This window comes from Aspergillus karnatakaensis (genome assembly GCF_047715665.1).
Source record: "Aspergillus karnatakaensis strain CBS 102800 unplaced genomic scaffold BJY04scaffold_24, whole genome shotgun sequence".
NCBI lineage: Eukaryota > Fungi > Ascomycota > Eurotiomycetes > Eurotiales > Aspergillaceae > Aspergillus > Aspergillus karnatakaensis.
The window spans coordinates 98,941-120,975 of NW_027395736.1; the positions used below are offsets into that span (position 1 = coordinate 98,941).

Below are 22,035 nucleotides of genomic sequence, written 5' to 3' on the forward strand. Positions count from 1 at the left end.
CCAACTTCGGCTCCGGAGCCGAAGGTGCAAGATAGCAGATTTTCGGGTACACTAACCCGACTGCTTCAGAGAGGTTGGGGACATTTTATTCCGTATAAGATTGCGAAAATCCCGCAACTAAGACATAGGTAAAACTGATAGCAGTCCAATTCAAGAACCTGCTTAAAAATGACACAGATTGACTGCGGCCAGACCAGCACCCGAAGACCCCCTCCTACAACGGTGGTGGGCGAGAAGCCATGGCTACTTCCTGCCCATCGGTCGCTCCGAATCATCAACGCTAATGTCATAGACCCTGTCGAAGGTCGGATCATTAATAACGCTGTAGTGACGGCGAGCGGAGGCCGAATTACCTCTGTCTCTAGTGGAGACGACGAGGATACACCAACACAATCATCGCCCATAGTCGTCGACCTCCAGGGCAAGTTTCTCTGCCCCGGCCTCATCGACGGTCATGTTCACATCACAGCGACGCCAGGCGAGTCGGATCTCAAGAGCACCTATAAGAATATCCCGCAATCGATGAACAATTTCCGGACGATATTTCTCGCGAAGGAGATGCTTCGACGAGGATTCACAACTGCCAGAGACTGCGGCGGCGCTGATGGTTCATTGAAGGATGCCATCGATGAGTGGCTCGTTGTCGGTCCGCGACTTTCGATCGCAGGCCATGCCCTGTCACAAACAGGCGGTCATGGAGATCAGCGAGCATCATTCTCAGACGAGGATCCTACTTCCAAATGCTGTGGAGGTCATCGGTCAGGGATTGGCAGGATCGTCGACGGACCAACAGAATGTTCTGTCGCAGTGAGGGACGAGATTCGAAAAGGAGCTGATTTCATCAAAATCATGGGAGGAGGTGGCATTGCCAGCCGGCTGAACAACCTTGCCCATCCACAGTTCCTCCCCTCCGAATTACACGCAATCACCCAGACTGCCGCCACCTTCGACACCTACGTGACTGCACACGCCTATACCGTACGAGCGATCCGGCACATGATTGACAATGGGGTACTCGGTATAGAACATGGGAATTTTTTGGATCGTGACACTGCAAAGCTTATGGCCGAGAAGGGCATCTATCTGACACCAACCTTGGTCACGCATGAGGCATTCACAATACCTCCATACACCCAATTTTTGAACGAGGCATGTGCTGCGAAGAACAAAACTGTTATGGGCTCTGGGCTCAATGCCCTGAAGATTGCCCATGAAGCCGGTGTTCCTATTTGCTACGGTTCGGACCTGTTGGCCGGGATGCAGAAATTCCAGCGCAAGGAATTCAGCATTCGATCACAGGTGTTAGATGCCTTGACAATCCTGCGCAGTGCCACAATAACATGTGCGAAGATGATCAGGCGAGAGCATGAGCTTGGACAGATCAAGGAGGGATTCCTAGCAGATTTGGTTGTTCTCGAGAGGAACCCGTTAGAAGATATCACAGTGCTGGATGATGCGGACAACTTCTTAGCCGTGATCAAGGAAGGTCATGTAGCCTTTAGCTCTCTAGATCAGCTGCCTGTAACAACCGAGCAAGAAGCCTGGTGAACAATCAAATCAAACCAATTAGATCACAGTTTTAACTAGTCCAACCCTTATCATTTCCCCAAGCCTCCAACTCCCTTCGGCTGCAGATCTGGTCACCGCGCGCCTGCCTCCAGCCTTCAACCATCTGCATCATCCACCGACGATGGCTTCCAATTCTTCTGAGCAATCCAGACCAAAACGACGCCCAAGACCACTTGTGCCAGACCATAGTCGCAAACGAGTTCGGAAAGCGTACAGTCCTGTCTTTCCCGGTCCCACGGATGTTGTTGCTAATATTACACCAGGTGTAATCCATGCCGCTCGAATAAGCTCAAGTGTGATGGACTCACCCCTTGTCAGCGTTGCCGAAAAGCGAGTCTTGCCTGCCTTTTTGGGGACGAGCAATATAACCGAGAGATCTCATCCCCGCATCCCTCTGAGAGAGAGCTGTTTTTAGAGAATATCCTCCAGAAACTGCATGTTCCAGTCCCCAGATCACTCAGTGATCTCAAGCGGTACTCTGAGAGCCTCACCGGTTCAGGGAATGACGGACTGCGGACGGACATTGCGATTGTTGACGTTGACCGTCATGTTCCGACTGCGCGAACGTATGTGCATGACCAAGGGAAAACATGTATGCAGATCCTGTTTACTTTTTATTTCGAAGAAGGGCCATCTAATAGTATCTCTCAGTCTTTGACGCTTGGTGTTCAGCGTGGGCTTTCTTCGACTGTGTACGGGAAACCGTAGCCGGAGATGGAGACTCTCCAGTGTCACACTCGAAAGACAAGACAACAGCCTACCGACATTCTATCCTCGAACCTCCCAACAGCTCACTCAATGAGTTCCGATCAGACCTCGTTACCGCTCTTCCGCCCCGTCAGGTTATCGACTTTTTGTCTTCGAACTATTTCCGATATTCACAATCCAACTTCTTCGTTATCCACCCTGCCATCTTCGATAGGAAGCTTGAGGCCTTCTTCAAAGGAACACACGAATTCAGTCCAACAGAAACTCAGGCCACTCGACGCCTTATTGACTTTCAATGTGTTCTGTTCATGGTACTGGCCATTGGGGCCCAATTCGCAGATCTCGAATCAGAAGATCCCAGATCGATGACTACAGAGCCTATGGCAGCCGCTATCCTTGATATCTCCCAAATATCCAGTCCTAAACCGCAAGTGAACCCAGGCTGGCGGTTCTACGAGGTATCTCGGCGACTCTTGTCGGAAGTTGTTTCGTCATGCTCTATGACAAGCATTCAGGCTTGTGTGCTTCAGGGTACATTCCTGATTACAACTTCCGCGCATGACGTTGCTTACAATATGCTGGGTCTCGCAATCCGGATGGCCATAAACATGGGCTTACATCGCTGCGTGACGACCAACTCCCTGCATCCACAGGTGCAGGAACTACGAAACCGACTCTGGTGGAGCGTTTACGCTCTCGAACGCCTTTTCACATTTCAAATGGGCCGACCCGTCATGATCAATGACGACGAAATAGATACTCCATTTCCCGAAGATCTCCCGGGGTTGCAAGTACCCGAGTACACAAACGTTGTAGTTGATGGGCAAATAGCCCTGGTTCGGCTCTACCGCATTGTGGGGGATATCATCAAGACCATATATCCTAGTATATTACCCCCCAACCATGGCCGAGCAATTGACGTAAAATCATTCAACAGACTCAGTACCGCTCTAACAGAGTGGCAAGAGATGCTCCCGAACAAGCTCAAATGTGCCACTTCCTCCACCCGAGGCGTCACCCATCTTCACCTCGCATATGAGCATGCCGTGATGCTCCTCTATAGATTACCGTTGGGTCAGGCAGTCGCCGCAGTAAACGAAGAGACCACTCAAACCCCAGCCAAAGTCGAATTCCTGCAAAACGCCACGATCGCATGTTTATCTGCAGCAACATCCACAGTTACCTTACTACAAGCGCTGAGGAATCGCAAACTCCTCTGTCGCTTCTCGTGTTTAGACCCGCTATATTGTAGTGCCGCTCTACATGTGTTGATATTAGGCGCTAAACTCGAGCCTGGGCCACCAAGGGACGACACAAGAAGGGTCATGGTGGAGGGGATCTTGGTCTTGACAGAGTTGGCCAGAGGAAGCGAGACAGCTGCTTCTTCTTTGCAACATATCAAGGATGCATTTCGGCAGTTGTTCCCCACAACATCGTCTGCTTCATCCGCGCGGGAAGACACCCGGTCGGTTACTTCCCGTGCTTTAGGCTACGAGGCCTGGAAGAATTGGACGACGAATTGGCCAGAGCCAGCGTCAAGCTTGAGCTATGTACCTGTCGTCGCCGAGCCAGCACCGTCCCCTGCCATCTTACCCACTTTTACGAGCACCAATAAGGAAGATATTGGTACATACCCAGACGAAGTTCGTTTATTCACTTCCTTTTGTTTTCTTTCGTTGGACACATTACAAGAGACACCAACTAACAATTCAATCTCAATCTTTAGCGTCTCCCTCCAGATGCGACAACCCCAACCATAAATCCCTCTCCCACATCCTACACTCATATTGCACATGAAGACCTGGCATCAGAATCTCAATACCTAGCGCCAAACCCCTTCATGCTAGACTGGTTCTCCCAGCCGGATTGCTGGATCACGGATCTGAGTAACTATCCTACCGAGCCTGGGCCTGAGTGGGATTTCACGGCGCCGGGGAGTATATAATTCAACTAACTAGGGCGTAATTTTCGGGTCGGTACTCACATTTTCATCACGGTGGTGATGCATCATGGAAGCCAGGGTTATCTAAGCGCAGGGAGTGATGATATACGTTAGCAGACGTTGCGGGAGTAGCTAGGTAATTGAGAGGATATACCACAGCAGGGATTAAGGCTAGAGGTCATAGCTTCAATATTGACAAAATATATCTCTAAATATTTTTTTTATCTAACTACAGAGACAGTGGGTAGCTACATTGAGCATCGATCTAACATGCACGAAAAATATATACATTTTGAGGATATATACTTTTTTAGTTATCCAATTATATATAAAAGTTGTTACTACTCCAACGCTGTCCCGTTGTTAGAGAATCAACGCTTGTAAACTGTCCATATCACGTTGATCCTTCTGATTCCAGATTCCAGATTAAATACTGCACTTGATAGCAAAGTCGAACGCAACGCATCATCATGCTCCAATAAATCTACGTTCAGACACACACCCGCTTCACCTCAAACTAAACGACGGCCCCATAGACCCCCTCCTCCGCAACGCAGCTTGCTCCTCATTCATCTCAGACGTGACTTTCCAGATCTCACCCGCAAGTGCTTCGCGATCGTGGTCCGGGATGGTTCCACCGGTAGACAGTCTCTGCACAGGGCTTTCCGGTTCGACATCCTGATCTGGAACTACGTCCTCGGTCGTCTTTGGCGGCGACGGAGACCTCCTAGAGAACTCGGAGATTGCCTTGTCGATTCTCTCCTGCCATGTGCTTTCTTCGCGCTCTGCTGCAATAACCGCATTGTGTGCTCGTTTGTACACGCCGAGGCCGCTAAGAACACCGCTTGAGAGCTCGTAGGCAAAGAGAACGGGTAAAGCCCAGCTGAGTTGCGGGTTACAGCCGCCGGACCAGATGTCGATTAGAATGTTGTAGCAGGCGTGTGCGGGGACGGCATATGCCCATTTATAGAAAGCGGGGGACAGTTCGAAGGGGAGTAAGATGGATGTGACATTTATTACGACCCAGGAGATGAGAGCCATAGGGACGTATGGTGGAGGTAGCCAGACGGCGAAGACGTCGAGGGTGAGGAATGTTAGGTGTCCGAAAAGCCAGAGGGTTAGCCATGTTAAGGCCCACTGGTTTCCGTTGACGTGCCATCCGGCGCGGAAGGCCCAGATTGCGCCTGTTACGCATACAGAGCCGGCTAATGCGTAGGTAGCGGATATCATAAAACGGAAGATAATCATACGTCTGGCTTTGATGCGTCCAAAGAGTCCAAATTGAGCGTAAAGACCGTTGATCGTGGCGAGGAAGAAGAACTCTTGGATCAGGAGTAAGATAATAACCAGGGTATTGTAGATCAAGCGGGAGCCCTGAGTGGTTGGTTGGATGTTGACTGAGGCGAGTTGCCAGGGGCTCGAAAAGGCAGCGATGGCAGCAGGGTCCGTTGCGTCTAATGTTTGGAGAGCACCTGTGCCGTTGAGTTGCACGTATGCAATACGTGCAGCCTCAGTAAGAGTCTCAATCTGCTTCTCGAGAGAATCGATGACAGTGGAGTATCGGGCTCCGTTCCAGATCCATGTGATCACGTCGCTGCGATTGTAAGACGATGCAGACTCCGTGTTGGTTAGAGCAGAGGCCAGACGATCAGAGGCACCAGCAGAGATGTAGAGAGCGCCCCAGTAATCTACATCGCACACTGCCGAGCGCAAAGTATCTGGCTCAGGATATTCTAAAGGAGAATGTTCAATCACCGTTGGAAAGGAATTCGAGCTCAACTGGTGATATGCCTGGCGGATAGCAGTGCCTACCACGCCTCCATCGTAATCGACCAGAACAATATTGAGATTGTGAGTGTGCTCTGTTTGCTGGTATAATGAGCCGAAAATATATGAGAAGAGAGAGAGAAAGAGCAATGTTAGAAGAAGCCCGAATAGAGCAGCGGTACGGAGAAAGGCGAAGCGGGACTTGCGGAGGGCTGGTTCAGACAGACTGACCCGTCGCTCTTTGGCCTTGGGGTAAAGCACCATGACTGCACTGATCTTTGAGACGAGCGGCGCAGCCTCAATCTATCATGAATTTTATATGCCCGGTTACAGTCTATCGTTATGCGCAATGCAGGTGCAGTCAGCATTTGTAAGAAGTCATGTGACTCCCACCGGACTGTGTAGCTTTGAAGGCGCAGGACATGGGTACATCTCCTGGTCTTGGGAGTTGTTTGAAGCAAAGCTTTAACTCTTGTTGTCATGACAGCAGCAACCTTTCTTTATTGCCCAGGCAAAGAAACGGATTGCTAAAAGTATCAAGCCACCAGCCCTACATTGGCAAACGCTCGGACCACTGCTTATAATGTCTGTTCTTCGTTTAGCGACCGAATCAGCAAGCAGGCCTAGGCTTTCACAACGTACATTCCCATGTTCAGTACAAATAATGTCAGTTGTATATTCAGCTTGTGGTCGAAATTCGTGAACTGAATGGGATGATGGTGGTGTCACTGATCTCAGGATCTGGATGATACGCACGTGACTCTTGGTCAACTATGTCATGTGACTGTGACCAACGCGTGTAAGCACGCGTCGCGCGCGAGAGCGCGACTGAATCAATTAAGCCTCCTTTGGACAGGCTGACATTCCACCTGCAATCTAGAAGTGCACTCCAGACCCATCAACACTGTTTTCCTACCTCGTCTTCTGTTCGTCTCATTTTTGGAAAGCACGCTCCTCCTGAGCTCGTTTTTTTCGCCGGTTGTCCCTGCCTCTTTTATCACCATGGCTGCCTCAGTCCTCGGCAAGCGCCAACGAAGGGCCATTGACACAGAAGGTACAACCACTTGCCTGTCCCTTCGTGCTTCCTATTTTATGCTCTTTAACATCCGCTGACTTGGCCTTAAACCTACCTACAGCTTCCTTACCATTACGCAGCAACAGTAGGCGCCGGACACAACCTCCCCGAGTCCACCAAGAACCCAATCAATCACCAGCACCAATCACACGCCAAACTCGGTCTCGAACAAAAAATGGCGACAGCCCCCAGTTGGACAATGGTACAATCAACAAGAATTGTCTGGTCGAAGTTCGGCGTTCGGAGAAATCAGCTGTGCAGCAGAAACCCGTGCCGTCCCCTGCAAAAGAGAATCAGGCGCCTATTGTCTCTGATATCGTCAATGGTAGGCGCGGGACGCCGTTACAAGAGGAGCACCAATTAATACCAGTAGATGAAAACCTGAAACCGGCTGAAGTCAAGACTCCTTCAAAAGCAAGATTCCGGAATGCCCTCGAATCGCCACCAGTCACTCCGAAGCATCGAGTACAAGTTGGAACAAAGGCCTTCACCCCTCGCACACCGCGCACACCTCGTCAAGCAGCAACTCCAGCTGCTGTGCAAACGATTTATACGCATGCTCGCCAGTTATTCGCAAGAGGTGCGAGCTCTGGACGGATCGTCGGGCGCGATTCAGAGAGGGAAAAGCTTGCTTTGTTCATCGAAGGGGGCATTGACTCACGGAAAGGTGGGTGCATGTATGTCAGCGGCCCACCAGGTACCGGCAAAAGTGCTCTCGTAAGGGATGTGCTTGATGAGGCCGATTTCAAGCTTGCAAGAGTCGCCCAGCTCAACTGTGCGAGTATGCGAACTGCACGCGATGTCTACAGCAAGCTCATTGAGGAACTGTGTGATGATGACGATGTTTTCAGGAAGAGCGAGTCTGACAGGCTGAAGAGCATGTTCGTCCCGGAAAGGAAATCTACCACACAGGACATGTATTTGGTGATGCTGGACGAAATCGACCACCTTCTCACTGCCGATGCTGGAATTCTCCAATCCCTTTTCGAGTGGTCATTGCAGAGGGAGTCTAAGGTGTTGCTAATTGGTATCGCCAACGCGCTTGATTTGACTGACCGAGCTCTGCCTCAATTAAAAGCAAAGAATCTGAAACCTCTTCTGCTCCCATTTCTACCTTACAATGCCAACCAGATCGCAGACGTGGTCATCAACCGCCTCCGATCTTTGCTCCCAGAACAGGCGGAAGATCCGAATTTCATTCCTTTTGTCCAACCCGCAGCCATCCAGCTTTGTGCGAAAAAAGTGGCATCGCAAACTGGCGATTTACGAAAGGCATTTGAACTTATCAAACGAGCCATCGATGTCATCGAACAGGAAACTCTGCAGAAGCTCCAAAAGGAGGGTGTGGATAGTCCCTCAAAGGCAATCCTGATTGAGAACAACAACCTCTCGTCTTCTCCTAAACACCCACTGTCAAAACCAAGCAACACACACCCTTATACCACTCTTACGGCGCCCCGAGCTAGTATTGCACATATTGCGAAGATTACATCCTCCGTTTTCGGGCAAGGGACCATGCAACGACTCCAGTGCCTTAATCTTCAACAGAAGGCGGCGATCTGCGCATTGATTGCACTGGATCGAAAGCGACGCGAATGCGACGTCCTAGGAACACCATCAAAGTCTAAGAGCTCGGCACCGACGGTGAAGCAGATCTTTGACGCGTACTGTACCATGTGCCGGACAGACAACATTTTGCATCCTTTAACTGCAACAGAATTCAAAGATGTCCTAGGCAGTCTCGAGACACTTGGGCTCGTTGGTGATTGGTTGAGTCGAGGTCGAGGCGGTACAGTTGCTGGTGGCTCAGATGTCCGCCGTACACCTTCAAAATCTGGTGGTGCTTCGCTGAACAAAGCTCTAGATGAGCTAAGCCTTGTCTGCTTCGTCTCACAGAAAGAGATTGAGAGCCAGATCACTGGCCCAGGAGAGGGTATTTTAAGGAGACTGTTTGCTGGCGAAGGTCTCTGATGCTTTTTCTTTACTGCATGATGCATTTTTGGAGTTTGTGTAGCGCTTGTTGGATACACTTCATGGGATTATACCTCTGCCTCATTATCATAGCGCCCGGAGCATTGTACGTATACGTGAGAGTTATGGGCGTATTGTTATATTACATAGATAGAAAAATGATTATACTACGTGAAGATAAACCGATTGATGGTGTTGTATGTTCGAGTGCAGGGCTCATAAATATTGGGTGCTATACAACTGGAAGAGAAAGGTAAAAAAAAAAAGACACATAAAAGAACAATAGAACAAGATAGACATACAGGGGGTATGCAAAATGTAACGATGTGGTTTATAAGAGAAGAAAAAGATAAGAGAACTTTCAGCCAGGGTATGCATGCATTGCCCACGACAACAAAATAAGGGATCCGGATAATCAGAAACATCAATTCTCAACCACGGGCTTTTCACAAGAATGAAAAAAAGCAGGGATGACCCGATCTAGTCATCCATCGGCTTGTCCTCTAACGTAACACCCTTTGGCTCACTCTCAGCGATACTGCTTCGCTTGCTATCTGAGCCAGATTCACCAGGGATGATAGGGAAGCTAGAGCGGCTGCCTAGACCGGGCTTGCGGCTGTGGATGCCGCTCGAACGGACTGAGCCCCGTTTGTTTTCCTCTGTAATGGGGGTCTGGGTTGGTGTAGCGGAGTCGTCCGAGTGGGCCCCAGGTGGTGGGCTGCTACTCATAACTGGCTCTGAGGGGTCAACCGTGGAGATGGGGGAGTCGGTGGTAGGTGTGCCGTTTGTGGTGGGTTCGGGGGTGTTAATATTTACAGTGGAAAGTTCTTCGCCACTCCCTGTGGGCGAGTCGCTGGAAGGCACTTCAAGGCTGTTGCGGGTAGTTGGGGTTCTGCGCTCGCTGGAGATGTTGATGGGGAATCGTGTTGATTCGGGGCCGCTGGAGCGGTCGCGACGGTGCTTGCGGGGTGGTGCTGGGCTGGTTGCGCGGGTGCGATCCATGATGGCTCGGTTGCGGGCTTCCATGGCAGCGCGACGGTTGCTTTCGTCTGTGCTGATTGCGCGGGGACGAGGGGCTGGGCCGACTAGGCCGCTTGATTGACGCTTCAGCTCACCAAAGATGGTGTCTTTGTGGGCGAAGAGATCGCGGATCAGGCGGTAACTGTGGCGCTCGTCCATTGTGAGGCTGCTCTCGCTGCGGGGCCGGAGAATGCAAGGGGATAGCGATTGAGCAAGAGAAGAAACGTAGGTTTCGTCGGCGGATGTCAAGTCAATCAAACGTGTAAAATGGGTCATAATGGCATCAAGCGTGGCAATGTTGTTGAGGCGGAGTTGACCAAGGGTGCTTTGGAGGACTTTGATGCGTCCTTCCTCGGTGGTCTCGTTTGCGGTCGTGGAATAAATGGTCTTAACTATTTCGTAAACTTGAGAAGAAACAAGGGAGTCTATTTCCATGTCAATCCTGCAATACCGCATTCGAAGTGGGAGCCTCTTACCTGGCAGTTCGAGAAGGTATAATTTGAGCACGCTCGCAACAACAGGAATTTCATACTTCTGAAGCACCTCGAAATAGTCACCCTTCCGGTTGTTCAAGGCTTGGCGTAGGTGATGGGTCGCTCCCAGTGGGACATCGTACAACCAAATAGCACGACGAGAATCGTCTCCTTCGAGTTCAGGGTAACCTGTGATCATCTTTAGCAGGGGTTTGACTAGAAGGTATCACATTCTTACAGTTATCGAGATAAGTCAGAAGCGTCGTCACAATGACCGGTACCCTTTTCCGGTCCGCCCTTGCCCTAGCCTCAAGATCGACACCGAATATTTGGTCTACTCAGAAGTTAGCCCAGGTCATACTGTGGCGAAAGAAAAGTGGAGGAAATTACCTTCGACAGAGCCGTAATAGTTCTCATACGCCTGCACCTTGGGCACGAAACCGCCAGTCCTGTAGTTCTCAAGCAGATACCGCAGATCTCCCAGTGGCTGGATAGTTTCTTGGTACAGCATCATGTGGTCAACGGTGCTCTGCAGGTTAGGGATAACATTGCTGACAGCTCCGGAGAAATCGAGGACCACCGCTTTGATTGCCTTGAGACGATCCAACTCACACTGCTCCATGAACTTAAGGTTCGCAACGATCTCTTCCTCGAGCTTGCATCTGATGATGTCAAGTTTCTTCACAGCGCTCTTGTAACGTTCATCAGCCTCGCGCGCTTCCCTGCGGAGTTTCTCCGCCGGTGTCTCGTTCGGGTAGGGGTTGTTGAGCGGGTTCCAGCCTGACATGATCTCTTGAACAGATTTGATAGGAGAATCAATGCCGTCTTCGCTGGTTGCGACGGAGGTCACGCGCATCAAAGCTGTCTTTTTTTCTGGGATACCGGAGACTTGGAAAGCCTTAGGACGCCACTGGTAGTGCATCTTGGAGCTATTAGCAAAAGTGCTACCAATGTTTCCTACTAAGCGGAGGAGTCCGTTGTCGACGAGGTCCTGCCCAATCCTCTCCGCGTAGTCAAGACTAGTTGCGTTCAAGTACTTCTGTGTGTACTCCACGATATCCGCACCAGTTGACGTATTTTGGTATGTGCCGATGATTGGCACTTTGATCTCACCCAGCCTGATGTTGTCCAGCATGTGAACCAGCAACATCTTCAAATCTTCTGGAGCATAAACCCTGTCGCCGATCTCTAACGGCTCCTCCTCTACCGGTTCCTTGTCTGGCAGAATGATCTTCGGCATAGGTTTCACTTTGGGACTGGTTTCCGGGGCCTGGAATGCGAGCTTATTCTCTTCTTCCAGGTCCTCGAGCACGCGGCATTTGTTGAAGTAGTGGCTTCGAAGCTTCTTGACCAGATCCACCTGCTTGGTATGCTCCTTTATCCGGGACTGAAGGTCGTCGTGGGAGTTCTCAATCCGAGCCTCATGCTGATCGCACCAGCGCCGGAACGGCGAAACGACCAACTCTCGGATGTTCGACGCAATCTTCTGGTGATTCCTGGACGCTTCAACCATCTCGGTACGGGTACCCTCATAAGCCTACACAAAATTTCGCACGTTAGTACGGGTGAAGCAGCGGGCGGTGGTGGATGTGGTGCCCAACTCACCTTCCGCACGCTCGCTCCGTCATCTTTGGCGAATCCTGCTACCATCCTGTCCACACTTGGCGCGATATCACCCAGCTTCTGACTGTAGGTTTCCTCGGCATCCGCACGCATTGACGCAATGGTTAGTATCTGTTTGTTTTCCACCACTCCCTGCTGAAGCTTCCCGTAGAGGACCCCCAGACCGGTGGCGTAGTCCGGGGTCCAGAAGGAATCTGCAAACCCAGGCATGATGTTTTTTGTGCTCAGATCCAAGGCTCGTAATTGAAGGTGATAATGATATATGGAGATGCGAATTGGTTTAGTCGGCGGGGAGAGGAGCGGCCTGCTGCTGGTGACGAGTGTCCACGAACGCGCAAGCGGAGCGAATAGGTGCCAGTCCTGGGTAGTTGGGCTGCGAAAGGAATTCGGAGACGTTTCGCTTCGGAGTATGCAGTGCAGTAACAGAAGACAAGAGGGAAGCGTAGGCCCGGTTCAACACGCCAGTCCTAATGCGAATCTCCTATGTCGTGAATAGGACGAATACGTATGCTCAGCAAGTTGGTTGTATGCGTGGGCGGCTAAGTGCCGGGCAAATGAAGGATGCGCAGGTTGTGAAGGAACAACAATGCCGGAGAGGAAGTCGAGGGCAGGGAACGAATATTCGAGTGTCATACAGCGGGTTTCAAACTTTCAAAATAAAGCCAGAGCAGAGTTGAAGGGCAAGTAAATAGAGAAGGAGAAGGAATCAATTCATCACAGTCCAGTAGTGTGTGTCCACACAGTCTCCGTAATGACAGTGAGCCAAGTGAGCTGGGCTGCTGGAACAGTTCCTGAATTCCGATACGTAATTTACGTATCTGAGACCGCCTCAGCCTCACGTGTACGCTTGTCTTACTCTATTTTTGGCCACTCCGCTGAAAGATTACCGTAAATCACTTGGATCACCGCCAGCACTGCCATCATCTTAGCTATGTTGCTAGGGAGTACGAGTACGAATTTTTGATGCGGAGATCTCCAGGGTACAAAGACAACTTGTTTCTCTCCTTCGTTACATGTCGAACCTGAACGTGGATGATATCATTGCATTATAAGGCTGTCCGAAGAATTTTTGAACATCAAAGCTGAACATGACTTGTGTGGGTATCGTGATCGTCATGGCTATTGGAAACTAAGACAGAATGGAGAGAAAACGCTCGCTGGAAAATTAGCAGAAAAATTTGTACAGTTTCTTCCATGCAGGCCATGCTGCTTGCTGGGTCCGCTCCTCCTTCATAAGCCATTGGACATTTAATTCCCGGCGGCCAGTCCGCAAGTCCATGTCTTTCGCCCGTAGTATCTTGGTCCTGAACCAGATTTTGTAGGGAATGTAAAAGGCTAGGACCACGGGCGCCGCTAAGTACTTGGAGAAGAAGTTGCGGACTAACATCCTGGACGACATGGTCTCATAGTTTATGGGAGCAAATCCGACCCAGAACTGGGCGGCCAACACGAGGCAGTTAAAGATGAATCCGATCCACGAGCCTACTATACCTGGCTGGGAGCGGAAGGCGAGGTCGTTCAGACTGTGGCCTTGTATTCGCCATGCACGGCGGAAGCGGATGTGCGCAAGGCAGATTGAGCCCCAGGTGAAGATGCATGAAAGGCCAGAAATCGCCATCATCCACTCAAACGCAACCTCCTGCTGATCAGTTGCAGCTAGGAATCCTAGCAAGCCGAGTGCAGAAGCAACGCCAATGGCCCACAAAGGACGACCCTTACGGTCAATGTAGGCTAGAAAACGAGGGGCCTGCTGCTGCTCTGCCAGCGCTGCAAGGGTTCGAGAAGAACCATAAACGGCTGAGTTTCCGACAGACAGGACAGCAATCATGATGACAATATTCATCACGGAATCTAGCACTTCGATCCCGGCGTTCTTGATGGAAATCACGAAAGGTGATGCCTTCGCGTCAGCAGTAGAGGTCCCATTCATGAGTCGAGCATCGGTGTAGGGTATCAAAAGCCCGACTAGAGTAAGTGAGACGACATAGAATAGTGTAATGCGCCAAAAGACCTGCTTGACAGCCGTAGGTAGAGACTTGCGAGGGTTAGCTGTCTCAGCTGCAGCAAGGCCCACTAATTCAGTTCCTGTAAATGCAAAGCCAGCGTTGACGAAGACATCACACAAGCCTTTGAAACCATGGTGAAATGCGCCAGGGTCGCGCCAGTATGTGCCGCCCAAATAGCTCCCCCCTGGCCCCCCAGCACAGTTGAGTATAATTCCGAGTATACTATACGGCGTCAGTAATGCACCTCGTAGTGAAAGTGTAAGACACCCACATAAATGCAATCACGGCTATAACCTTGATAGAGGAAAATACAAATTCCGCTTCACCATACCCCTTGACGCCAAACAGGTTGATGGACACTATTGTTGCCCAAAACAGGGTGACCCAGACCGCACTAGAAATATTTGACTCCCAATAGTCGACTGTGATTGAAGCGGCGACAATTTCCAAGGGTAAGATAACAAGCCATTGTAGAGCATAATTCCAACCCATGGCGAATCCCCAAGCAGGGTCAATGAATCGAGTCGAGAAATGGGCGAACGATCCGGCGACGGGGAATACAACGGCCATCTCGCCCAAAGCCTGTACAGTACAATAAAGCATGCATCCGATCAAGGCGTACGCGATGAGAAGTGAAGCCGGTCCACCAGTCGCAAGAACCCGACCTGAACCAACAAAAAGGCCAGTGCCTGGGGAAGCAAAAGTTAATTTTCGTACCCAAATTTGTGTCCAAGAAACCCATTCTCAGCTGAACCTACCAATAGAGCCTCCAATTGCAATCATTTGTAGATGGCGGCCTTTAAGGCTGCGCTGCAAAGGCGAAGTGGCAGCTTTGGCCGTCGCATTCTCGATATCATATCTATCGCCTTCCGAGAACGATGCAAACGCAGTGACTTGAGAATTCGGATCTCTCCGAAAACTTTCCAGTATTCTGTGGCCCATGCTTCCTCGTCTGACAGTCGACTCCCCGTACGCTGGTAGGGAATCGTCGACCGATATCGAACGCTCTGCTTTCGCCTTTAAGAAGTCCTTGTCCATTCCTAAATTCCATAAAGTAGGCGGGTTTGTTCTTTCGGGTCGAAATAGGGCTGACGGCAACTGAGAAGTCGTGGATTATATGATGAGGCGAGAATGGTCGTCCCAAAGCGACGGATAGCCTGCGTCTAGACGAGATAAGAGGTTCGTCTGTGAGATCAGATGACCTTGCTTAGGTTGCAGCAAGCCTTTAGGGCCAAAATCGCTGCTGAGTGCGAGAAAGGAACCCCGGTAATTGGAGAGGCCGGAAAGCCATAAGAAGGGAGGCTGTCTGTCAGTGGCAGAAGCCAAACACGCCAGAGACACGGATCGCTGCCGAGAGATAGCAAAATCCAGAGCGACTGGGGGGAGCGGCCCCTCTCAAGTCCCCGGTGCTCAGGAGCCCAGCCCAGTAGTAACACGCTAACAGCGCTGTCTAACAAGCCGCTAATCTCCATCCCGTTAGCTTGCATTTTCAAAGGCACAGGGTCGTGTGCTCCCATCAACGACACCCTTGTACTGTTTATACCCGACTCTATCAGAACCAGCCATTTTCGGATCTTAGTTTATGAGTGCTTTGCCGGGGTGGACTGATGAGCTGTTCATGGCTACAGCCTAATATAAAAGAACACATTCCAGTAATACCCTGCTTTGCTTTTACTCAATGGCCGCTAAGTGGCACCATCCCGCCTACAGATAGTGTTCGAGTGCTGATCTCTCAGAACGTGTCATCCACAGACATTAACAGTACGCCTGTCCTTGTAATCCTTGGTACTCGCTTGCGGGACAACATGACAACATGTCAATCAAAGGACCTCACGGATTTTAGAGGGTTTCAGGGCAGGCTGGCGTAACAGATCTAGGCCTTCGAAGGACCATGAAGTGACAAAGCTGATTTGCAAGAAGGTATTTTTCTATTATTGGAGGGATATTGCACGTATATCATCACTAGTCGTCGGCATGTATTGTCATCGCATCACACTGCGAGCGTCGATCCTCGATCACGAGCTACCAATAGGCCCTTCACCACCGGGGATCAACTAGAAGCATTATGAGTGAATGCTTACAACTTCGGAAAGCGATACCTACCATGCAGATGTTGTTCCCATTCAGCAGGATCTTTGGGAGCTTGACCTGGGCGCCGGTGTAGTCACTGAAGCAGGTTAGTATGTGTAACGCTATCCGCTACGGACTTAGCCTCATTGATAGAGCAAGTATCACTCTCGAACGGACAAAAGAGTCTCTTACAATTCGGTCACATCTTCCAGGACCATGTCTAAAGAGAGTTAGCTTAGCATCTCAAAAAAACAGATTCAAATGTTACTTACTGACGTAGTCATCGAACCCGAGCAGTGTGCCGGAGAACTCTGTCCGAACATCAGTTTATGCAATCAAGCATCTTTAAAGTTGGCGGACCTTTGTCGTTCTTCATGATGATCCATATCCGGGATCCAACACACTTGTCAATCAATTCTAACAGTCCAGTTAGCGGATTCGAGATGAAGATTCTAGGTCTCATACCGAGAGGAAGGAGTTGAGATGCCATTTTGACTTGCGAACAGTCTTTCCTGCAGACCGTTTCTCGTGCGAGACCTTAAGTAATTTATATTTCTCTTCACAGGCGGCACGCGATAATTCCAGTAGTTGGTGGATCTTGACTGCTGGATGGTCGATTCCCTTCTAAGAGTCTTGGCTCCAGGGACCGCTTGTTCAGGTTTATCCGCTCCGGTGATCTATGTTTTATGATCCGCCGACTTGCCGACCCTCTCTTCGTGACTTGACTGCAAGTACTTTTTATTTCAAATTTACTCTTTCTGCTTTGGAGTCAGAGCATGCTTGGCTCATGCCCTTGGATCTCCATTGATGGGTCTTTATCGGCCGTTGGGGCGTTCTGTGACCAGGAACAGCCAGGTGTCTCTTCATAGCGCCACAAATTCTAGGTTTGGCTTCCCATGTTAACCTGAAAGACATTTCTCATGCTCGATAGACTGCTCACTAGCTACCTTGGCAAGCTTTCTACGAAGGAGTCTAGGTTTAACCGTTATGGTTCCACATGGCGGCCTAGCACAACCTCCAACCGAAATGAACCCCTAGCGCTCCTAAGTAGCTGGGGCATCAGGAGATGCTCTACTCCTTATAATGCAATAAATGGCCATATTGCTGGTATCTGCAAAAAAATCCAGGCTCTAAAATTGAGAACATGTTGCTACAGCTGCCAGTCTGGATCCCGAGTGCCGGTCACTTCAGATCCAAATGATTCAGTCGAAAACACCCAAACGACGGTCTCAGTCAAACAGTGCTCAGCTGAGCTTGCCACCTCGGAAGGCTCGGTACTAGGAGTTAACGTAACATCCGAAGAGGTGTCGTCCAGCTGCGAATCCCCAGAACAGTCAGCGGCTGAGTGCTGGAGCCATACATTACACAAAGCGAAGGATGGAAAAGACATCACGATCCATTACTGTAAGACCCTCGAAGATACAGAGAAAGTAGCTCAACTATTTTTGGGCGATCCTGTCATTGGCCTCGACCTGGAATGGAAGGCTCAAGCCTCTGCAAGAGACACAATCCAAAACAACGTCTCCCTCATTCAACTTGCCAACCACGATCGAATTGCACTATTCCAGATATCTCTCTTTTCTCCCGGGAATACCCCCGAAGACCTCATTTCTTCAACTCTCAAACAAATTCTTGAAAACCCGAAGATCACCAAAACTGGCGTAGCAATCAAAGCAGATTGCACCCGACTTCGGAAATACCTCGGGATTGAAACTCGGAGTATCTTTGAACTAAGCCATCTGCATAAGCTAGTCAAGTACTGTCACTCAAACCCAACGTTGATTAATAAAAGGCCTGTCAGTCTAGCAGAGCAGGTGGAAGAGCATCTGGGTTCCCCAATGGTAAAGGATGACGATGTGCGGTGTGGCAATTGGGCGGTGCCGCTTTCCGAGAGTCAGATTCATTGTAAGTTGTTCTACATCTTGCGAAGACCCAAGACAACATGCTAATATATATCGATCTAGACGCTGCGGCCGACGCATACGCCTGCTACCAGTTATTCCAGACTATGGATGCGAAGCGAAGAGCACTGGATCCGGCTCCGCCGCTGCCAGCACATGCTGATTTGAATCTCCCTATAAGGGTCATATCTTCTTCTGGGGCTTTGAATGCCGCAGTAAATGGTGAGATTAAGCCTGCCAAACGGGTTGGGAGGCTTAAGAAGAGTTCTCGAACTGTCTAACTCGGGAAAGAGACCGCTATGAGAGTGGTCGCGTGATATCCAGATACCCTGCCTAAGTTTTTGGAGGACTACCTTCCTGTATTTTTTTTTAAGTATTGGAAAATAGATTTATGATACCATTATGGTCTCGAGAACAAATGTAGGGTATATATCTAAGGCTCGGATAATCAAAAGGCGCTATTGTCAAGAGGGTGGTAGGCTCAAAATTATGCAAATGCTTTAAACGTCCATCTATCCTTCAGCTCCCCAACTGCAAAATCAGCCTCTTAAAGGCAAAACTTTTGAAGCGAGGACTTCTTGTCGGCACAGAGGACATTCGGGCTTCTCGCGAACCCAGTCGCATACACAGGTCCAGCAGAATACATGTCCGCAAGTAGTCACACTGGGGTCCTTGAACGACTCAAGGCAAAGTGTACATTTCCGTTGCTGTCCGGTGGGAATCCAGGGAATGGCATCGGGGTCTTCCGAGAGATCGTATCTCGCACTAGAAGCAGGGAGCAAGGGGAGGGATGATGGATGCTCGATGGAGCGGACCAAAGTCTCGTCTTTACCTATAGTTCCAACAGATTCCGCCTGTTCGTTTCTTTCCTCCTGTTGTATGTCTTCATTGATCTTCTTGACGTGAAGTATGCTCTGAACTGCGATTTGCAAGACGAGAAGGATTCCCAGAACCTCGTAACCCACGCGCTGCTCATTCTCCTCTAATTTCTTCGTGAAAACGTAGCGAAGCCCCCAAAAGCGTTTTGACAGGTGGTAATAAGATCCCGTAAAATAAAATGTTGCTAAGCTTACAGCATATATTGGCGATATAGATGTGATCGAATCGAGATGCTCTAGAACGTATTTTTGAATGCGTGATTTCGTGAAGAAAGAGTGCTCTTTTGTGGCTTTCTGGGAGGAGAGCGAGTTTTTTGTTTGTGCTGCTTTGATCTGCTGCCGGGCTATACCACGCTCTAACTTCGCGCGTAGACGTTGTCGAAATGCGGGGAGGATTCGCTGAAGAGTCCATGGCACGAGTATGCTGCTCAGGACATATCCCACACGCCTAGAGATTGATGGTAGCTGCAGTGTGTCATCCTCCAATTGTACAAGGTCGCAATACTCTTCTCCTAACGTCCGGTTTCCGATAAAAGTCGTGAGGGAAAAGTAGAGGAGCTCCGTCAGGTGCTTGATAGCCTCTGAGTAAGTATGCGCGTATCGAGCACCCCGAAGAGTTCTAACTATAGATTGTGCTTGGTTGGCCAGACTGGCAGTTAGGAAAGCGTCTTTCTCATGAGAGCGAATAATGTCCGGCGAAGTCGCGAAAGGATAGAAGTGAGCCGAGGGCCTAGTCGGAGGGGCTGGAGTTGGGAGCGAAAGGAGGTCGTGGTCGGCCATTGCTATGTTGTATATCGAAGAAAAGATGACAGAAGCGGACGATAGTTAGGACGTGAGGGGGAAAGAAAAGAAGGTGAATGGTCTCTCCCACAGGCCCAAAAGTCAGGACTCATGAGCTGCGGGTTGGGAAGCGCAACGCTTCCCCGGCCGGAGGTGATAGTACCTCGGCAGAGCTCACGTGGATTATGGCACGTGACTAAGCCGATCCCTCTGAATCTCTGAAGTCTGCATTGCCAGAGGGCAGGGCCTAGACCACCGCTAGACCCAAAGCGGCTGACCACCCCCGTAAAGGAGCGCTTTCGTCCAGGACTCCAAAGTGTCCCTGAGAGCTCTGGACCGTGTGCATCTTCAATTATTCCAAAGCCCACAACTTACCCCTAGTCGTTCTTTTGCATGTTGAGTTGCCCTTTCCTTTCTCTTTCTTACTGCTGCTGCTTATTCTTCTTCATCTCTCTTCACGTCGAGAGTGTGGTTCTCTCTTCCTTTAATCTCCTTATCATTCCGCTCTGTCCTGGTGCTAGGAGCCCCCGGCGCTGCTCCTTCAATGGAAAATGGGTCCTGATCAGCATGCTCAGCTGGATGGCTTCAGTCTTTTTCTTCCTTTCCCCTACCGTGTGGCAGTTCTATTAGTAGCAGGTGAATACTCCATTCATGAAGCTACATTGACCACTGGAAACTACTGACACTTTTTTTACTAGGGTTTTGGGGTTGGGCTGCCAATCTCCAATATCTAAACCAACATAATATTGTACGTCGACCCCTCCTACCCCCTCGCTAGTCTGATGGTCAGAGGAACACCTACTGACTTCCAGAAGGACCTCCCCGCTTTAATTCGATACCCTGCCCGAAACTCTTCTACTCAACGGCCGCACCACGCCTCTGCCTTTCGACTAGCAAGCCTCTTAACCTTCCCTCTTCTACTATCACTCCTCATCTTTTGGCCGCTCACCCATGGTTCCAGAGAATGGGTCGAGTCAGTCGACTACATACCGCAAGCATACCTCTTTATTCTCTTCATCCTTCTCATCCTGCCTTTCAATCGGTTATCACGATCTGGACGACGTAGGTTCCTAGCCACACTTCGCCGGATCAGCATTGGGGGGCTCGCGGAGGTCCAAGATGGCAAGTTCGGTGATATTCTGCTAGCGGATGTGCTCACTAGCTATTCAAAGGTCCTCGCGGATCTTGTGGTCACGTTCTGCATGTTCTTCAACTCAGAGACATCAAGCACGTCGAAGCCAGATCGACACTGTGGCTCGGATTACACGGTGCCGCTTTTGGTTGCCATACCCAGCCTTATTCGGCTGAGGCAGTGTTTGATCGAATTTGCTCGTGTCCGCCGAGCAGGCTACAAGATCGGAAACACCGGTGGACAGCATCTAGCTAACGCCCTCAAATATGCGTCAGCTTTCCCACTCATCATTATTGCTGCCAAGATGAGAAACTATAGTCCTCTCAATTTCTATGGGATTAGTGAAGTGACCCTCTCCAGATCACTGTAAGTTTTCCAGCTCCGGGCCAATAGGATTTCAAGCTGATAGGTGTTTTCAAACAGTTACTTCTTCTCCTTCGTAAACTCTTCATACTCGTTTTACTGGGACGTTACCAAAGACTGGGATTTGACTTTGTTGTCCGAGGCGCGGAATGACAACGAGTATCCATTTGGCCTACGCCGCTACCGTCATTTTACTGATCAACAGTATTACATGGCGATTGGCATTGACTTTGCTATTCGCTTTTCATGGCTGTCTAGAATTGTACCAGGATTTCTATGGCTCAATGATACTGAGTTTGGCCTATTCGTCCTCATGTTTCTTGAGGTCGGCCGTCGGTGGATGTGGGTGTTCCTTCGTGCAGAAGCTGAATGGGGTAAGTTAAGTCTCCGTATACTACACATCTGTGGTGACTAATAGATTGGTTCACAGTCCGCAACAGTCGTGGGCCGGCACCCAGCGACATCCTACTTGGAGAACTCAACGGCAAAGTCGACTCAGATTGATCTAACAACAAGCCCGACGAACTGTTCCTATCTTTTCCAGTACATAGACGACATGATTTTGTTTCCCGTTGTAGACAAGGCACATTTCTTTGGGACTAATGTCTCCGTCCCTTCCCGTTACTTTTCATCATCTCGGTTGTCCATCGCGCTTGAGCATACTCTCTTTCTGTACCCATCGTTACATCGGGGACTTTCTCTTGCTTGATCTTTTCAACATCGCCAGACCTCTCTTTCTACTTTTTTTTTGGGTGTG

General features: G+C 49.9%; 10 protein-coding genes across 10 annotated transcripts; 5 read left to right on the forward strand and 5 right to left on the reverse strand.

Annotated features, from left to right (window-relative positions):
* Positions 1-153: 153 nt before the first annotated feature.
* Positions 154-1,548, forward strand: BJY04DRAFT_227814 (uncharacterized protein; the record flags this gene model as incomplete). Its single annotated transcript, XM_073718714.1, has 1 exon — positions 154-1,548. Exon 1 carries the CDS (start codon positions 169-171, stop codon positions 1,546-1,548), a length of 1,380 nt encoding a protein of 459 aa, XP_073571201.1. The 5' UTR covers positions 154-168.
* Positions 1,549-1,690: 142 nt separating this feature from the next.
* BJY04DRAFT_218208 (transcription factor domain-containing protein) lies at positions 1,691-4,222 on the forward strand (the record flags this gene model as incomplete). The annotated part of the gene is made up of 4 exons (XM_073716264.1): positions 1,691-1,779; positions 1,833-2,161; positions 2,221-3,920; positions 4,004-4,222. 4 exons carry the CDS (start codon positions 1,691-1,693, stop codon positions 4,220-4,222), a joined length of 2,337 nt encoding a protein of 778 aa, XP_073571202.1.
* A 268-nt stretch (positions 4,223-4,490) lies between these two features.
* On the reverse strand, positions 4,491-6,695 carry BJY04DRAFT_57734 (SNG1 family protein). The gene has a single exon (XM_073720670.1). The coding sequence runs from the start codon at positions 6,248-6,250 to the stop codon at positions 4,727-4,729; it is 1,524 nt and encodes a 507-aa protein (XP_073571203.1). The 5' UTR covers positions 6,251-6,695; the 3' UTR covers positions 4,491-4,726.
* Positions 6,696-6,751: 56 nt separating this feature from the next.
* BJY04DRAFT_188812 (AAA family ATPase CDC6) lies at positions 6,752-9,172 on the forward strand. The gene is made up of 3 exons (XM_073711280.1): positions 6,752-7,040; positions 7,123-7,386; positions 7,435-9,172. The coding sequence occupies exons 1-3, from the start codon at positions 6,989-6,991 to the stop codon at positions 9,030-9,032; spliced, it is 1,914 nt and encodes a 637-aa protein (XP_073571204.1). The 5' UTR covers positions 6,752-6,988; the 3' UTR covers positions 9,033-9,172.
* Positions 9,173-9,214: 42 nt separating this feature from the next.
* On the reverse strand, positions 9,215-12,821 carry BJY04DRAFT_57743 (GTPase-activating protein RGD2). Its single transcript, XM_073720671.1, has 5 exons — positions 12,131-12,821; positions 10,916-12,062; positions 10,764-10,859; positions 10,529-10,714; positions 9,215-10,477 (listed from the first exon to the last, which is right to left on the reverse strand). The coding sequence occupies exons 1-5, from the start codon at positions 12,356-12,358 to the stop codon at positions 9,513-9,515; spliced, it is 2,622 nt and encodes an 873-aa protein (XP_073571205.1). The 5' UTR covers positions 12,359-12,821; the 3' UTR covers positions 9,215-9,512.
* Positions 12,822-13,072: 251 nt separating this feature from the next.
* BJY04DRAFT_188816 (amino acid permease GAP1) lies at positions 13,073-15,491 on the reverse strand. The gene is made up of 3 exons (XM_073711281.1): positions 14,913-15,491; positions 14,426-14,843; positions 13,073-14,376 (listed from the first exon to the last, which is right to left on the reverse strand). Exons 1-3 carry the CDS (start codon positions 15,190-15,192, stop codon positions 13,314-13,316), a joined length of 1,761 nt encoding a protein of 586 aa, XP_073571206.1. The 5' UTR covers positions 15,193-15,491; the 3' UTR covers positions 13,073-13,313.
* A 205-nt stretch (positions 15,492-15,696) lies between these two features.
* BJY04DRAFT_188824 (RNA-binding protein LSM5) lies at positions 15,697-16,917 on the reverse strand. Its single transcript, XM_073711282.1, has 6 exons — positions 16,690-16,917; positions 16,585-16,641; positions 16,497-16,535; positions 16,417-16,444; positions 16,258-16,321; positions 15,697-16,208 (listed from the first exon to the last, which is right to left on the reverse strand). The coding sequence occupies exons 1-6, from the start codon at positions 16,712-16,714 to the stop codon at positions 16,170-16,172; spliced, it is 252 nt and encodes an 83-aa protein (XP_073571207.1). The 5' UTR covers positions 16,715-16,917; the 3' UTR covers positions 15,697-16,169.
* A 37-nt stretch (positions 16,918-16,954) lies between these two features.
* Positions 16,955-18,526, forward strand: BJY04DRAFT_188825 (3'-5' exonuclease). Its single transcript, XM_073711283.1, has 3 exons — positions 16,955-17,108; positions 17,156-18,129; positions 18,189-18,526. Exons 1-3 carry the CDS (start codon positions 17,032-17,034, stop codon positions 18,404-18,406), a joined length of 1,269 nt encoding a protein of 422 aa, XP_073571208.1. The 5' UTR covers positions 16,955-17,031; the 3' UTR covers positions 18,407-18,526.
* A 2-nt stretch (positions 18,527-18,528) lies between these two features.
* Positions 18,529-19,895, reverse strand: pex10 (ubiquitin-protein ligase peroxin 10). Its single transcript, XM_073711284.1, has one exon. The coding sequence runs from the start codon at positions 19,781-19,783 to the stop codon at positions 18,665-18,667; it is 1,119 nt and encodes a 372-aa protein (XP_073571209.1). The 5' UTR covers positions 19,784-19,895; the 3' UTR covers positions 18,529-18,664.
* A 219-nt stretch (positions 19,896-20,114) lies between these two features.
* BJY04DRAFT_57788 (EXS domain-containing protein) lies at positions 20,115-22,004 on the forward strand. Its single transcript, XM_073720672.1, has 5 exons — positions 20,115-20,419; positions 20,482-20,531; positions 20,599-21,281; positions 21,339-21,652; positions 21,709-22,004. The coding sequence occupies exons 1-5, from the start codon at positions 20,335-20,337 to the stop codon at positions 21,780-21,782; spliced, it is 1,206 nt and encodes a 401-aa protein (XP_073571210.1). The 5' UTR covers positions 20,115-20,334; the 3' UTR covers positions 21,783-22,004.
* The last annotated feature ends 31 nt before the right edge of the window (positions 22,005-22,035 follow it).

What these genes read in the sequence shown, in the direction of transcription:
- BJY04DRAFT_57734 (XM_073720670.1), bottom strand. Translation starts at nt 6,250, where the DNA reads ATGGTGCTTTACCCCAAGGCCAAAGAGCGACGGGTCAGTCTGTCTGAA.
- BJY04DRAFT_188812 (XM_073711280.1), top strand. Translation starts at nt 6,989, where the DNA reads ATGGCTGCCTCAGTCCTCGGCAAGCGCCAACGAAGGGCCATTGACACA. An exon ending in AAGGGCCATTGACACAGAAG is followed by an intron (nt 7,041 to 7,122) that starts GTACAACCACTT and finishes ACCTACCTACAG; the next exon opens with CTTCCTTACCATTACGCAGC. An exon ending in TGTCTCTGATATCGTCAATG is followed by an intron (nt 7,387 to 7,434) that starts GTAGGCGCGGGA and finishes TAATACCAGTAG; the next exon opens with ATGAAAACCTGAAACCGGCT.
- BJY04DRAFT_57743 (XM_073720671.1), bottom strand. Translation starts at nt 12,358, where the DNA reads ATGCCTGGGTTTGCAGATTCCTTCTGGACCCCGGACTACGCCACCGGT. An exon ending in ACGGAGCGAGCGTGCGGAAG is followed by an intron (nt 12,063 to 12,130) that starts GTGAGTTGGGCA and finishes AATTTTGTGTAG; the next exon opens with GCTTATGAGGGTACCCGTAC. An exon ending in ATACCTTCTCGAACTGCCAG is followed by an intron (nt 10,478 to 10,528) that starts GTAAGAGGCTCC and finishes ACATGGAAATAG; the next exon opens with ACTCCCTTGTTTCTTCTCAA.
- BJY04DRAFT_188816 (XM_073711281.1), bottom strand. Translation starts at nt 15,192, where the DNA reads ATGGACAAGGACTTCTTAAAGGCGAAAGCAGAGCGTTCGATATCGGTC. An exon ending in TGCAATTGGAGGCTCTATTG is followed by an intron (nt 14,844 to 14,912) that starts GTAGGTTCAGCT and finishes TTGCTTCCCCAG; the next exon opens with GCACTGGCCTTTTTGTTGGT. An exon ending in ATAGCCGTGATTGCATTTAT is followed by an intron (nt 14,377 to 14,425) that starts GTGGGTGTCTTA and finishes GACGCCGTATAG; the next exon opens with TATACTCGGAATTATACTCA.
- BJY04DRAFT_188824 (XM_073711282.1), bottom strand. Translation starts at nt 16,714, where the DNA reads ATGGCATCTCAACTCCTTCCTCTCG. An exon ending in ATCTCAACTCCTTCCTCTCG is followed by an intron (nt 16,642 to 16,689) that starts GTATGAGACCTA and finishes CTGGACTGTTAG; the next exon opens with AATTGATTGACAAGTGTGTT. An exon ending in CATCATGAAGAACGACAAAG is followed by an intron (nt 16,536 to 16,584) that starts GTCCGCCAACTT and finishes ATGTTCGGACAG; the next exon opens with AGTTCTCCGGCACACTGCTC.
- BJY04DRAFT_188825 (XM_073711283.1), top strand. Translation starts at nt 17,032, where the DNA reads ATGGGTCTTTATCGGCCGTTGGGGCGTTCTGTGACCAGGAACAGCCAG. An exon ending in CATAGCGCCACAAATTCTAG is followed by an intron (nt 17,109 to 17,155) that starts GTTTGGCTTCCC and finishes CATGCTCGATAG; the next exon opens with ACTGCTCACTAGCTACCTTG. An exon ending in TTCCGAGAGTCAGATTCATT is followed by an intron (nt 18,130 to 18,188) that starts GTAAGTTGTTCT and finishes ATATCGATCTAG; the next exon opens with ACGCTGCGGCCGACGCATAC.
- pex10 (XM_073711284.1), bottom strand. Translation starts at nt 19,783, where the DNA reads ATGGCCGACCACGACCTCCTTTCGCTCCCAACTCCAGCCCCTCCGACT.
- BJY04DRAFT_57788 (XM_073720672.1), top strand. Translation starts at nt 20,335, where the DNA reads ATGGGTCCTGATCAGCATGCTCAGCTGGATGGCTTCAGTCTTTTTCTT. An exon ending in GTGACCCTCTCCAGATCACT is followed by an intron (nt 21,282 to 21,338) that starts GTAAGTTTTCCA and finishes GTTTTCAAACAG; the next exon opens with TTACTTCTTCTCCTTCGTAA. An exon ending in TCGTGCAGAAGCTGAATGGG is followed by an intron (nt 21,653 to 21,708) that starts GTAAGTTAAGTC and finishes ATTGGTTCACAG; the next exon opens with TCCGCAACAGTCGTGGGCCG.